Source organism: Dryobates pubescens, chromosome 20 (assembly GCF_014839835.1).
Source record: "Dryobates pubescens isolate bDryPub1 chromosome 20, bDryPub1.pri, whole genome shotgun sequence".
NCBI lineage: Eukaryota > Metazoa > Chordata > Aves > Piciformes > Picidae > Dryobates > Dryobates pubescens.
Genome location: NC_071631.1, coordinates 469573 through 483899, shown reverse-complemented (window position 1 = coordinate 483899; position 14327 = coordinate 469573). Strand labels below are relative to the sequence as shown.

Sequence of the window (14327 nt, the reverse complement as noted above, 5' to 3'; positions counted from 1 at the left end):
GAGTCTAGAATCAGGAAGGAAAAGGAGTTAGTTTCTGAAATGAATTAAAATGAGCGTTAATACAGGAATAAAACCAATCAGATCCACTTCCCACTCCAAGGCTTTGTTTCAAAAGGAAGAAACCATCCCCCCGCCCCCCCCCCCAAATCCACCAGCAAGGAAACCTGCAGCTGCCCCACGCCCGGCCCAGCCAGCTCCTCCCTGCTGGAAGCCCTCAAGGGCAGCTCCCTCCAGAAGAGGCACCTCAAACAAGTTCATGGATTGCAAACGCCCAGGCGGGAACAGCTCCTGCCCCTGACGCCGCTCAGCTGAGCTTCCAGCCAGCTGGGACCTCCGGCAGCCCCTTCCCTCGATCTGCTCTGCTGCTCTGGGTCTGATAAGGAGAGGAGAAGGCAGTGAAGGTCACCGGCTGCGCATGGAGGCTCCAGGCGGAGCCCGGGGAGTCGGGACGAAGCTTTTCCCCTGTGAGCACGGCGTGGGAGGGGGCCAGAGAGGCAGAGCAGCAGCCGAACACTGCGGGGAGGACACCAGGACGATGCTTACCGGGAGCAGGCAGGAGAGACCTGCCCCAGCCTGCGCCGCCGGGAGGGGGGAAGCGGCTGGGGGTGGCATGGAAAGCTGGGGGCTCCTCCCAGGGCTGGCCCCCAGATGCCGGCTCCTGCTCTTTTGGCTGGCCTGCCCAGCTGCGTGAGGGAGGGAGAGCATGAGGAAGCTAACGCGAGATGACAAAGACGGCAGAGGGAACCCAGCGCAGGCCCCCGGGCTCCGTGGGGCAGCAGCCCTGCAGTTACAGCGCAGCTGCTGCCTTGCAAAGGTTGTTTTTGGCACCTCTCCTCTTCCCCTGCTGAGCTTACTTGGTGGCCCAGCGCTCTGTGATCTTGCAAGGCTGCTCAGAGGCTGCCTTAGCCCAGCTGTGCCTCGACCATCTCCACGCCAGGCTCAAGCCAAAGGCAAATCCCCACACGGCCTCCCCTACCTGCCCAGCCCTGCTGTTTAAGATCGAGGAGCTCCCATTCGCCCCTCGGGGTGGGAGTTTGGAAGCAGGGGGTGGTTCCAGCAGGCTTGCAGGGACAAAGCAGCGTCCCTCCCATCGCCTCTGGAGCTGGAGAGGCAGCCCGAGGAGCCGACCCCACCCGTGGCCGTGCCAGCCCAGCTCGCCCACACAGCGGCCTTGTGCAACAGGCAGGAGCGTGGGGCGAGCTCGGCCCCGCTGCCCGCAGGGCCCTGCCCGACAGCCCTGCCCCCCGGGAGCAGGCAGTATGGCACTTGGCTGCACTTCACACACAGCACCACTGCAGCTCTCCTCTCCCAGCCTCGCTAAGGCAGTTTAAAAGGAGCCCAGGTCTGGCACGGGGAGCTCCTGGCCCCACGCTGCCAGCACAGCTTAGCCCCCAGCTCCCTCTTCCCCAGGAAGCTGTGTCCCAGGGAAGCCAGAGGATGCTGCTCAGAGGAAGAGCAGCAAAACAAGCAGCAGTGGTTCTCCCCAGCCTCCCTTCCCCAGCTTGCAGCAATAATCAGTTTGCACTTCCAAGTCCCTCCACCCACGCTGCCTGCCTGGCACTCCAGGGGTTCGCTCCCTCTTCCACAGCCTGGGACTGGCACGGCTCAGATGCTCCTGGCCCGTGGGGATGCCTCCCTGGCTGTGCCCTTTGCATCCAGGGGATCTGCAGACAAAGTCTGATGCTGTGGCAGGGCAGTGAATCTCTCAGCTTGATCTGCACCCCGGCAAAGCTCGTCCCCATCCTCCAGCCACCATCTGCCCTGCCCAGCATTAGAGATGTGCAGGCAGGCAAGGAGCCCGTGAGAGCTCCATGGCACACACTGGAGCCATCAATCAACACCCAAGAAGGATTTTCAGCAAGCTGGCAGCCTGGGGCTGGGCCTGGCACTCCAGGTATCAGCAACATCATTAAACAAGGCAAGGCAGAGGAGAAGGAACAGGCACAGGCTGGCACAACACCTCACAATGGGCAAGGCAAAACAAAAAGGGCTGCAGAGTTGGTTGTAAGCAGAGGTGCAGCTGGTCCCACTCCACAGCTGCTGCACCCAGGGTCTCCCAAGGGCTCTGGAATCACTTTCTGGCATGACCCTGACTGAGCCATGCTCAAATGCCAGCACACAGCTGGAGCAGGGCATTTGCTTGCAGACTGCCCAGATGTGCTTGTGGCCTATGGAAGGGCACAGAAGCCAGGCACAAAGCCCAGGGCAGCCAGTTCAAGGTCACCACTTGCTCCCCATGGCTGCTCCAGGGCTGCAGTGAGCAGCTCAGGAATTCCCAGGGTGAGTGACAAGCAGAAATGTCTTCTGCAAATTAACTAATGAATGATAATGAGCAAAGGATGGGAAACAAGGTAGAGCAGGGCTGATGTAACCCATGGGCAACTCAGCTCACACACGAGGTGCTCCTAGGCACATGAGGAAGGCAGCAAAGCTCCTGCCAGCATTTTCTGCTCCTCAAGGCCCTGCGTGGTCAGCCCACTGCACAAAGCACCTCCTAAACCAACTGCAGCACTGCCCTGAACAGGCCAGAGAAGCTCCCAAGAGCCTGGGGTTCAGAGGAGCCCTCCTCACACCACCTCCTCGCTTGAGGCACTTGTGCCCTGCCCTGCTTCAAGCACTCTCCCAGCAGGCAGAAGTCAGCACAGCAGAGCTCCAGCACACAGAGGGAGCGCAGTGGGGTCATGGCTCTGCTGTCCCAGAAGTGGGAAGCAATTGTGTGCCCCAACTTTTGCACCCCCTTTGTGCAAGTCTCCTTCTGTGAGGCAGCCCAGGGAGAGGATTTGGGGAAGGTGAAGGCAGCTCTTGAAGCAAACCCTGCCCCTCCCCACACTGCACCCAATGCCCTCTGCAGCCCCCAGGCCAGGAGGCGCAGCCCAGGCAGCGTGGTCTGCAAATAATACTAAGGGGCAGGAATTGTGCACTGCTGCCTAAACCTGCTCCTGTGCCAGTGGGGTGCAGCAGAGGAGTGACATTTAAAGGCCATTTTCTTGCAGCACTCCCAGTATGCACTGGGAAGGGAGGGCCATGGGATCAGCTGGCTGCGGGTGCGAGGAGCAAGGCAGCTGGAGGTGTCCTTCATCTGCGCCGCCACCACATCATCCATCTTGACTCCCTCAGGGGGCAGGGCTGCTGTGTGCTCTGCCTGCTGGCACCGAGGACCTGGAGGCTTAGAGCTCTCTTTTCAACAGCAGACCCTTACAGCCCCTCCAGCTAGCCCCCAGCCCCACACCCGCGGCGTCCGTGAGGAGCGCCCAGAGTCCTGCCAAGGCCGGAGGGGGAGGCCGAGGGCAGATCTGCTGCTGGTCGTCTGAGCCCCCTTGGCACATCTTTGGTTACGGGGTGGAAAAAGGAAGTGGTGGAAGGTTTGGCCACCTGATTCTTTAAGGTGTTAAGGCAGGAGAGGAGGGGAAGCAGGGGGTGGAAGCCTGGCTAATCCGACCACTCGTCCTCATCGAACTCCGAGGAGTCGTCCTCCGAGTCGCTGTACTCCACGGCGATGCGGCGCGACAGGATGGTGGCCACGTCGTTGCCCACAACGTCCCTCTTCTCCTGCTCCCTCTGCTCCTCCACCTTGCGCAGCTGGAAGCCTGTTGGGCAGAAGGGGAGGGAGGGCATCGTGCAGAAAGCTTTGGTCAGGCTGAGATCCCCCAGGCAGCCACCCCTGGGAGGCGAGCCTCTGAGCTCGGCAGCCTGGGCGCTGCCAGCCGGCGCTGGACACGCCGTGGGCTGATGCTGATGCTGAGTGACAGCCCAGACAGGCTGGGTGGGCAGGTGGGATGGGGAGGGAATGGTTTCTGTGCTCCTCTGAGGGGTTACCTCCACTGCCCTTCCATCCACTCCCGGAGCTGGAGCATGCCAACCCCAACGCTGCCATGGCCTGAGGAGCAGGGGCAGGCACAAAACCTCCCGAGGTTGCCATCAGAGTGGGCAGACAAGGAGGGACCACACAGGGTGGGTCTCAAGAGCAAAGCAGTGACAGCACTGCTCACGAGGTGGCTCCCAAGGGCTCACACTTGGACACTGTGGGGTCCTCCAGAAGCAAGGAAGAAGCTGGCAGAGAAGCCAAAGCTTACCTTGGCGAATGGCTGAGAGCAGATCGCTCCTGGCATCGCTAACCGCAGGCAGGGATGACTTGGGCTTGGAGGCAGAGGTGTCCAAGGGTGGAGGAGGAGGTGGAGGACCATCCAGGCCACCAGAAGACAGAGGTGGTGGCCCAGGGGGAGGTGGTGGTGGTGGGGGAGGTGGCACAGTGCCCCCAGGCAGCTGTGGCAGCACAGCTGGCAGCACACTGTTGTACTCGGCTGCTGGAGGGGGTGGCGGCGGCGGGGGGGCAGCAAACTCGGGGTGAGGAGGGAAAGAAGGGGGGGAGGGGGGAGGGGGGGTAGCTGGGGATGGGAAGCCCACGGGAGGTGGTGGAGGAGGGATGTTTCCCATCAGTGGTGGTGGTGGAGGCGGTGCTGGAGGGGGAGCAAAGCCAGGCCTGGCTGCGGAGGGGGAGCCGATGGGGGGAGCCGGCGGAGGGTGGCTGGGGCTGACCAGGCTGGATCGCTTGGGCCCTCCGGACCCAGAACCTCTTTGGTTGTCTGCAGGATAGCTGTGGAGGCAGAGGGGAGGGGGAAGGCTGTTAGCTGGGAGGCCAGAGCAGGCTGCAGAACCTCAGTGCTACTGCAGGTCATGTGTCAGCCCAGAGAGAGTCCCAGCTCTAACTGCTGCTGCCAGCAGCCCTCACGCCTCGGGCTGAGCTTCCTCCCAGCCATTTCTTCTGGCCTGCCCCACCCAAGACCACTGTGTCCCTAAGCTCTGGAATGCTGGCAGTGGTTGGGATTTAGGGAGCAGTGCTTCAGGGGCAGGGGTCCCTGTCTGCAGCTGCACCTCCCCTCCAGACAGCAGCGTTCTGCTTCCCATCCAGCACCCGGCAGGAAGTTGTGCTGAACTGTCCCAGCCTGTCTCTTGTCATCCTTTTACACCACCTCCCACTGCTGGGTGACAGAAGGGATGCTGTAGGCTTACCTAAATTCCACCGGGGGTGGAGGCAGGCTGTCATCTGGGAAGGAGGGAGGTGGTGGCACAATGGAGTCAGCCTGCGGCGGGGGGGGGTAGCAGCTCCCGTCCACGCTCTCGCTGGAGCCGATGCTGCCGTTCTGATAGACCATGGCAGGAGGGTACCTGCGGGACAGCAGCGCCACAGCTGCACTCCGGCGCAGCAGGGCGGTGCCTGAGGCGCAGTTCCCCCTTTGCCTGCAAGAGCTTTGCCTGCTGGAAGGGCTACAGCCACCGAACAGCTGTGATGGCAGCCAGGTGCCATGGATCAGCCCCCAGGATCCCAGGGGCTGGGAGGGACCTTCAGAGCTCACCCAGCCCAAGCCCCTGCCAGAGCAGGGGCACCCAGGGCAGGTCACACAGGAACACAGCCAGGTGGGTTTGGAAAGTCTCCAGAGGAGGAGACTCCACAGCCTCTCTGGGCAGCCTGCTCACAGGCCTCCAGCAGCCTCACACCAAAGAAGTTTCTCCTCCTGTTCAGGTGGAACCTGCCGGGTTCCAGTTTGTGCCCATTGCCCCTTGTCCTGTCCCTGGGCACCCCTGCAATGCTTCTTAACATTAACAGCACAGAAAGGACCTTTAGCAGGTTGTGTTTTGACCAATGGGACCTGAAGGACTCCCACACATCAGTGGCCAGAAAAGAAAGCTGCTCCAAGATGCCCAAACCCAAAGCTACAGAAGAAGCACAAAGAACCCAAGAATGCCAACAGCGATGCCAGGACAAGCAAGGATCCAGAGCTGGCACAGGACTGCAGGGGGGGGATCACCCTCACACCATTTCCATGAGCTTCCTTCACTGTGGGGTGCTGCAACCTCCCCATTCTGGGGGGGCTCTGGACCTCACAAATTCAAATGCATGAAGCTGCTTCCAAGAGAAGAGAGGAGCAGGAGCCTGGTGCTGCTGTGCTGCTCCATCCCTCTGCTAGGCACCAAACCTGCTCCTATCAAACCCAAAGCAGCTGTTATTTTTAGCTGGAGAGTGTGATTTGAAGAGAGATTTGTCTTGTGTGAGAGGAAGCTGCGAGGAGAGCAGCTGAGCAGGGGCATTGTGGGGAGCTCAGGCTGCCTCCAGCCTGCCTGGTGTCAGAAGTTAAATGAATTCCCAAGCCAGAGGCTCTGCAGCCAGATCTGGAGCTTGGAGCACTGGGACGGGGCAGCCCCCGCTGCGAGCTCAGGCTGCGGAGAGCCATTTGTGAGCTGGAAGGAAGCAAATCACACAATGGCACCCAGGTGCCACCCAGGTGCCACCCTGCTCTGCAGCAGGAGGCACCCAGGCTGCCTGTCATGGGAGGGCATCACCACAAGGTTGGGAGCCAAAGCTCTCAACACTTTCTGTGCCCACAAGCCAGGCAGGCTGAGAGCAGACTTGCTGGCAAAGCTGTTCCTGCCACCCTGCCGGAGCTGCGCAGCTCCCTGCTGTGTTCGGCAGCTCTGGGAGCAGCAGCAGGTTCCCTCTGCAGAAGCTGAGCAGCAGAGCACGGAGCAGGGGGAGCTGCACCCCAGTCACCCCCTGCCCAGGGCCCAGCTTACCCAGCAGGGCCATGCTTGTCCTTGGACTCCACAAACTCCTGCCCCATTTTCAGCTTCTCCCACTCCTCCTTGCGGGTTTTGATCTTCCGTGGGTTGACGTTGCCCCGGTTGGGGTTCTCCTTCTTCTCTTTCTAGGGGAGGCAGAAACCAAACACAAATCTGGTTTGACTTTGCTTTAACCTCCCTGGGAAAGCCTGCAGGAGGTTGGCCAAGATGACCTTGCAGGGTCCCTCCCAACCCAGGGCAATCTGTGAAGCTGCAAAGGGTTTAAGAGAGCAAACCTGAATTTGGAGCCCAGGATCCGTTACCACTTCCCCCTTCTGCTCCTCCCCAGGTGCCTCTGCAGGCAGACAGCTCCCAGCCCCTCACCCTGTGCTTCCTCTTCTCCTTCATAATATCCTTGGTGTCCTGAAGCATTTTCTCCTTCCAAAGGTCAAAGAAATATGAAGGATCTGTGTAGAATTTAAGAGCCTCTTTGCCATCGTCCCTAGAACAGGAAGAAAACAACAGGCAAGGCCCAAGTCAGGTTTGAAGCTGAAGGAAAACACAAAGCACAAGCAGGTGGCAGTCTGAAGTCTGCAGCAAGGTCAGATGCTGCTCTCACCTCTGTCCCCCAGGCCAGCAGCAGTGCAGCTACAGCCTCACTCCCCCTGGCTCTCCACCTGCCAGCACTTCGGCCTCACACACTCAGCACCACTCAGCACCTCACCCTGCAGCTGCTCTGAGCCGTGGCCAGGGAGCAGCAGGGCTCTCACTTCAGCTCCTGCCTGTGTGCTGTGTTTGGGGTGTGAAAAGCTTCCCCCCCCCCCCAGCTCAGGAACCCTAAATCAGTGCAGCAGTGTCCTTGAAGCTCCCGAGCTGACACACACAGAGCCACAGCCTCTGCTCCTGCTTTGCAGTGCAGCTGCGTCTGGCAGCAGCCAGCTGCCTCCAGCTATCTGTAATTACTTTTACCTGCTCAGGAGATATTTATGGATGTGGGCTCAGCCTCTGGATCCTGACCCCCTTTACTCCTACCTCCTGTGAGATGAAATCTGAGCAGGGCTGCTCAGGAGAAGTGGCTGCAGAGCCAGAGGAGGTCACATCAGATGTCTCAGACCAGGCAGAGGAGGCCACAGAAAGCATCTCCAGGAGCCTGCTGTGGCCACCTGGGTGACAGCCACTTACAGCTGCACACTCTGCAGGCTGTGCTAAGCCTTTCTGCAGAGGAGCCACAGGGCTGCAGAGAGGCTCAACAGCAATGCATCATCTGCACAACAGCCACCACCTTCCTGCAGGGCTGGCCAAGCTCTGCCCCGGGGCAGGCCCAGAAGTGGCAGCAGTTAACCAAATCTGTCAGCCCAAGCTCCAGGGAATCCAGGCCTGGAGGCTTCCTGGTAGCAAATGGCTACTCCAACACAGCACAGGATGGGAAGGGACCTCCTCAGCAGGCTGGGAGGATGAGCTGCTCCTCCCCATGGCAACAAGGGGCCAGGAAGGTGCTGCAGCCATACCTGTAAGGTGAGAGAATGTTGAGGGGTGGAGGAGTGTTGCAGGTCCTGTAGGTTTCAAGAACAGGCACGGGGAGAGAATCTCTGTCAAAGAGCTTCTGGTCCTGAGTAGTGGAGCTTTTGAAGGCCTTCCTGGTGTTAATGCCTTGCAAGGAGACTGTAAGAAAGAGGAGAGAGCAAGTGAAGAGCAGCCTGACCCAGGCCAGTGACACTGAGGATCAAGCAGTGAACATCTGACTCCAGTTGGAGTTCTTGGCATGCTCAGCACATCTTCAGGCCAGGTTCCCTTTCCCACAGCTCCCCTGGGAAGCCCAGCAGATCTCAAATGGTGCTGTGCCAAGATCCACTGCTGCAGACATGGCTCTCCTCTGAGAGCTGCTGATGTGCTTCTGAGCCCCTCTGACCGAGGCCCAAGCCACCAAACTGCTGCAGAGGGAATTTCCACAGGGGGAGAGGCTAAGGAGCAGCCTGGGCTCGTGCTGTCCACACCTCCTAGCCCAGGGGATGAGGTCCCAACAGCAGGGACAGTGCTGGGCTTGTCTCCTGGCCAGGAACCAACCACTCTGACTCAAATGAGAACCTGCCCTGAGGGTCTGTGCTGCACTCCATTACCTTCCTCCTCTTTGGGGTCCAGCTGAGTGACTTTGACCTGCAGGCGGTCGACTCTCTCGACCAGGACGCTGACCCGGGAGGCGAAGGTGCTGGCCTGGGTGAACAGCCCTCCAAAGATGTCCTCTGCAAATTTACCTGCAAGGGCAGAGTGGCCAAGTTACCCTGCTGGCAGCAGACTGAGCCTCCCAGCTGCTTCTGCTGAAGAAAGGAGGAATGGACAGACCAAGAGTGCCAGGGTTGAACACCCAGGAGGGAAAGGCTCTGTTCCACCCACACCTGACAGCCCCGAGGCAGCGCTATGCAATCAGAAGCCATTGAGCCCCTTTCAAGTCATTGTTAAAGCAAGGCAGCAAAAGAGGGCTGCCAGCATGGTGCTGCTCTGGAGCTGGCTGGCTCTGGAGGTCCTTTCAGATCTGCTCTGCTCATGAGACAAGCAAATGCAGTCAGCTCTGGGCTGCTCTGGAGAATCTCAAAGGCTGCAGTCTCCAGCAGGCTGCCTCCAGGGTAACTGCAGATGTTTACAAGCTCTGGAACCGGAGAGCAGAGCCAGTCCCTGGTCGGGAGCCTGAGCTGTCCCCGCAGCCACAGGCAGTGACCCTTCGGCTCCTTCAGGTGGCAGTGTCTGAGAAATTGACTCATTCCCGGTGATTCCAACTCAAATCCAGCCGGGAACTCCTCAGGCGGGAGCCTGCTTGGGCTGCTCGGACAAACACCGCCGCGGCGCAGCCCAGGGGCCTGGAGCAGGAGCTCTGCCCCTCCTGCCAGCCCAGCCGAGCTCTGCCCCTCCTGCCAGCCCAGCCGAGCTCTGCCCCTCCTGCCAGCCCAGCCGGGCTCTGCCCCTCCTGCCAGCCCAGCCGGGCTCTGCCCCTCCTGCCAGCCCAGCAGAGCTCTGCCCCTCCTGCAAGCCCTGCCGAGCTCTGCCCCTCCTGCAAGCCCAGCCGGGCTCTGCCCCTCCTGCCAGCCCAGCCGGGCTCTGCCCCTCCTGCCAGCCCAGCCGGGCTCTGCCCCTCCTGCCAGCCCAGCCGGGCTCTGCCCCTCCTGCCAGCCCAGCAGAGCTCTGCCCCTCCTGCAAGCCCTGCCGAGCTCTGCCCCTCCTGCCAGCCCAGCCGGGCTCTGCCCCTCCTGCCAGCCCAGCCGAGCTCTGCCCCTCCTGCCAGCCCAGCCGGGCTCTGCCCCTCCTGCCAGCCCAGCCGGGCTCTGCCCCTCCTGCCAGCCCAGCAGAGCTCTGCCCCTCCTGCAAGCCCAGCAGAGCTCTGCCCCTCCTGCCAGCCCAGCCGAGCTCTGCCCCTCCTGCCAGCCCAGCAGAGCTCTGCCCCTCCTGCAAGCCCAGCAGAGCTCTGCCCCTCCTGCCAGCCCAGCCGGGCTCTGCCCCTCCTGCCAGCCCAGCCGAGCTCTGCCCCTCCTGCCAGCCCAGCCGGGCTCTGCCCCTCCTGCCAGCCCAGCCGAGCTCTGCCCCTCCTGCCAGCCCAGCCGGGCTCTGCCCTCTCCCTCTGCAACCAGAGGTGGCCACAGGCACACAGAGAGGGGAGAACTGGAAGGAACCCAAGAACTCACAATGAGTCCTGCTCTCAGGCACGGCCCCAGACAGGGAGCCCAAACCACTGCCCCGACCCGGGCAGACCTGGCACTGAGAGCAGCCCCAGCCCCCCGGGCCCCCCGCTGGAAGCATTCCCAGCCAGGGCTGCTCCCAGGGCGCCCTCCGGGTTTGAGGAGCAGCAGCATCTGGTCAGCAGCGTGCTCTGGAATCTGTTACTCCTCAGGATCTGCTCTGACATCCAGGGAAGGGTAACCAGCTCCACCAGGGCTGTCTGCAGTGAGTCACAGCAGGAGCCCCTCCGGCAGGCAGCCCCCAGCCCAGCTGCAGCCCCCCCCCGGCTCCCTGCCCCCACCCCGCGCTCTGCTCCTTGCACTGCCGAGCACGGGGAAGCAGCCAGGTTAAACATCAACCTCCTCCACCTCTCTGGGGGCACTGCCAGCTTGAAGTGTTTGTAGAAAGCAAAGGCTGGACCTTAACTTCAGCTGACCTCCACCCCAGACAGTGCAGATTCCATGCAGGCTCCAGCCCAGGCAGAGCTCTCCTCAAACTCACAGGAGGGATTTTTACTCCTGGAGAATTCAGGGCCAAGTGGCATTTGCTGTAACCAGGCTGCAGGAAGGACTTCCCATGCTCCACACCAGCCCAAGACAAACACCTCCCAGCAGCAGTTCCACAGAGAGAAGCTGGGGTTTGGTTTGTGCTTCCAGGAGAACTGGAAAGAGCTGCTGGATCTGAGCAGGAGCTGCCACGAGCACCAGGGGAAAAGCAGCCCCTGGGAGTGCAGTGCTGAGGAGGATGCTTCAGGTATGAGATAATCCCTGAAGAGCATTGCACACACTGGTCTGGGAGAACCAGGGCATGGGTTTGGCTGGAAGAGCCCTCTGAGATCATCCAGTCCAGCATCAGCCCAGCCCCACCATGGCCACCAAACCATGGCCACGAGTGAACACCTCCAGGCATGGGGACTCCACCACCTCCCTGGGCAGCCTGTGCCAGGCCCTGACCACTCTGGCAGGAAGGAAATTTTTCCTAATCTCCAACCTAACCCTCCCCTGGCACAAGTCCAGGCCATTTCCTTTTGTCTTATCACCTACAGGAGGGAGAAGAGCCCAACCCCCACCCGGCTCCAGCCTCCTCTCAGGAGGTTGTGAAGCGCCAGAAGGTTTCCCCTCATCCTCTCCTCCAGACTAGAACACCCCAGTCCCTTCAGCTGCTCCTCATGCAGCAGGAGGGGTGAAGGCACCACAGCAGATTTCAGGCCACAGGCCATGCCAGGTCCTGCCCTGGGAGGTTAGGGCTGGTTGTGTGCAACTGCCCCTGCAGAGCTAGCAGCCAGCACCTCCCAGAGCCTCCTGTTCCCTGCAGGCTTCTCGATGGGGTAAGGCAGAGATTCATTCTTTGCTTTAGTTCCTCTGGCTGCCAAAGTGCAGCTCCCAGTCAGGATTCTCTTTGTGCTGGGCTGGCAGGAGGACAGGCAGCCCTGATTCAGGGACTCTTTCCATCTTTAGCTGGGGCTCCTCCGCAGCACACCCAGAGGCGCAGGAGCCTCGTCCCAAGTGCTCCCAGCTGCGATCCTGACCAAGGGGAAACTCGCTGCAGCCTCCAAGTTTGACAAGATTTATCTTTGCATCCTTGTAAGGAGGCTGTGGTGCACCAGGCATGGCTGATTATTCACCTGACAGGGCTGTCACAGCCTACTGAGCCTGCTGCCCGGCCCTGCTCGGCGAGCCAGGAAGGAAGGAAGGGAAGGGGGGCAGGAGTTGGGTGGTCTGGGTGTGAGGAGCTGCAGCAGTGAAGTCTAACCGGGGCTGCAGACCCCAGGGAAGGGGCTGAGAGGTGGTGCTCAGCATTCCCTCCCCACCTGGCTCCCCTCTCACAGACAAGCACCTGAGTGTCAGCAGGAGCCACCTCTCCTGAGCTTCCCCTGCAGCAGCCTGCTGCAGGTGCCTGGCCCTGGGCCCTCCAGCATCGCCCAGCCAGGCTCCCAGGACACCCTGCCCACCGCCGTGCCAGGCTGCAGTGTGCCCTCCAGCACGCTGCCCTCTGCAACAAGGCAGGAGCAGAGGAGCTTGGAGTATGTGAGGTGAGCAGAGGAGGTGCAAAGCTGAAGGCTCTCACCAGGGCTGTGCCACAGCAACTCACTGTGTGCCTTTGGCCTGGGATTAGCTTCCTCTGCAGCAGGGATTTGCAGCTTTGCTGCCTTCTTCCTCATCATTTCACACACACAAGGTGGATTTCACTCACACTCCACAACCATCTTGGCTACAAGACCTAACAAATGAGCACTGGTGGCCAGCTGAACGTGAGCAGAGAGCCTGCTCTTGCCTGTGCAGTGACATTTCTACAGCCCACCAGAATGTGACAGCAGCTGGCAGCAAACACAGGCCCAGCTCTCAGCCACAGCCATGGTCTGCACCCAAACTTGCCCTTGGAAAGGGAGGAAGGGCTTGGTGGAAGATGAGGGCCTTGGTTTGCAGAGCTTGCAGACACCACAGAGAAGCTAAACAATACATTGATTTGATGATCAAAGTCTGGCTTCAAGGGCAGAGGTGGCTAAGCAGCATGCAGAGCATTTCAGCAGGGAGAGGAGGCAGCCTGGGCAGACCTGAAGGGAACCTGCAGGAAGGCTGCAGAGGGATTTGTCATGAGGTGTCTGAGCCAGGCCAAGGGAGAATGGTTTGAACCTGAGGCAGAGCAGGGTCAGACTGGAGCTGAGGAAGAAGTTCTTCAGAACCAGGGGGCTGAGACTCTGGCACAGGCTGCCCAGGGAGGCTGTGGCTCCCCCCAGGCTGGATGAGGCCTCAAGCAACCAAGTCTAGCTGAGAGGTGTCCCTCACCACGGCAGGGGGTTGCAGTAGATGCTCTCTGAGGTCTGTTCCAGCCTGAGCCATTCTCTGACTCCATGACCACAATTAACTTTGTTTCCCCAACACCACCCAGCCCCTTGCTTCCCCTCCAGCCACCACCAGGCAGGTGCCCTGCCCACGGGGGAGCTGTGCCAGGCAGCACCAGCACAGCTCACACAGCTCCAACCCCCCCAGCGCCCACTGGGCACCTGAGGTCTCCCAGTGCCAGCAGCAGCAGCAGGCTGCTGTGTGTGCTTCAGTTACCTCTCACCAGGGAGCAGCCCCCAGGCAGGCTCCAGCCAGCCCAGCTCCGTTCAGCGAGCACAGCCTCTGCCACCACCTCCTGCCTGCTCCCATTTTACAACCCTGAGCTGTGCTGCTCCATCCTTCCCCATCTGCAGCTCCACTGCAGCCTCTCACACAGGCACAGGCACATCCCCCCCCAACGCCCCCTCCCCACTCTCCCTTCCGAGCAGGACCAGGGCTGTGAAGCCAGCGTCGGCTCTCTTCAGGAAAGCATTTTAGCATTACCCAGGGAAGGCAGATGGGGGAGAAGTAGGCACAGGAGAGTAAAGGAGGGAGCTAAATAAAGAGCAGGAGCGGCTCCAGGGGCAGCACTCACTCAGGCTGCCCAGCTGTCGGATGACATTTGCCAGGGTGATGTTGGTCATGCATTCCAGCTCGCTGGGCACGCTGGGCAGCGGCTGCCGGCACAGGTGCCTGGGCTCGATGTTCCTCGTCACCAGCGGCATGGTGGCCCCGCTGCAGGCTCTGCCCTGCCGATGGAAAACAACCCGGGACAGACAGGAAAGGATTACTCGGGCGGGGCCGGGCACGGCGGGGCCGCGCTGGGCTCCCTGCCCCCCGCGGCCGCCCCCCGCAGCCTCCCCTCGCCCCCCGCGGCCTCCCCTCGCCCCCTCCCCGCCACAAACGAGGTCCTGCTGTGCTGGGACCGCGGGGCCCTGCCACCCAGGTGGGCAGCTCCACATCGTCCCCCACGCAGAGGTGCTGCTGGCCTCACGAATCACAGAACATGAGGGGCTGGGAGGGAGCTCCAGCGAGCGCCGGGGTCCAACCCCCCCTGCCAGAGCAGGGTCACCGCGGCCCTGCTTCCCCTGCCGCCCACCGGGCTCCTGCCTCCCGCACAGCTCTTTGCTGAGCCTCACAGCTCCTCCCCGGCAGTGCTCCACACCTGCAGGCAGCAGCTTGCAGAGCAAGGGTGGGCAGGGGAGGTGCTGAGAGCGCAGCCCAGCAGCCCCCTCCCAGCAGCCC

The 14327-nt window shown here is 61.3% G+C and overlaps 1 protein-coding gene across 1 annotated transcript; it reads right to left on the bottom strand.

Annotated features, from left to right (window-relative positions):
- Positions 1–596: 596 nt before the first annotated feature.
- On the bottom strand, positions 597–13830 carry WASF2 (WASP family member 2). Its single transcript, XM_054170847.1, has 8 exons — positions 13678–13830; positions 8673–8807; positions 8064–8217; positions 6940–7057; positions 6571–6701; positions 5011–5166; positions 4074–4594; positions 597–3587 (listed from the first exon to the last, which is right to left on the bottom strand). Exons 1-8 carry the CDS (start codon positions 13805–13807, stop codon positions 3430–3432), a joined length of 1503 nt encoding a protein of 500 aa, XP_054026822.1. The 5' UTR covers positions 13808–13830; the 3' UTR covers positions 597–3429.
- Positions 13831–14327: the final 497 nt, after the last annotated feature.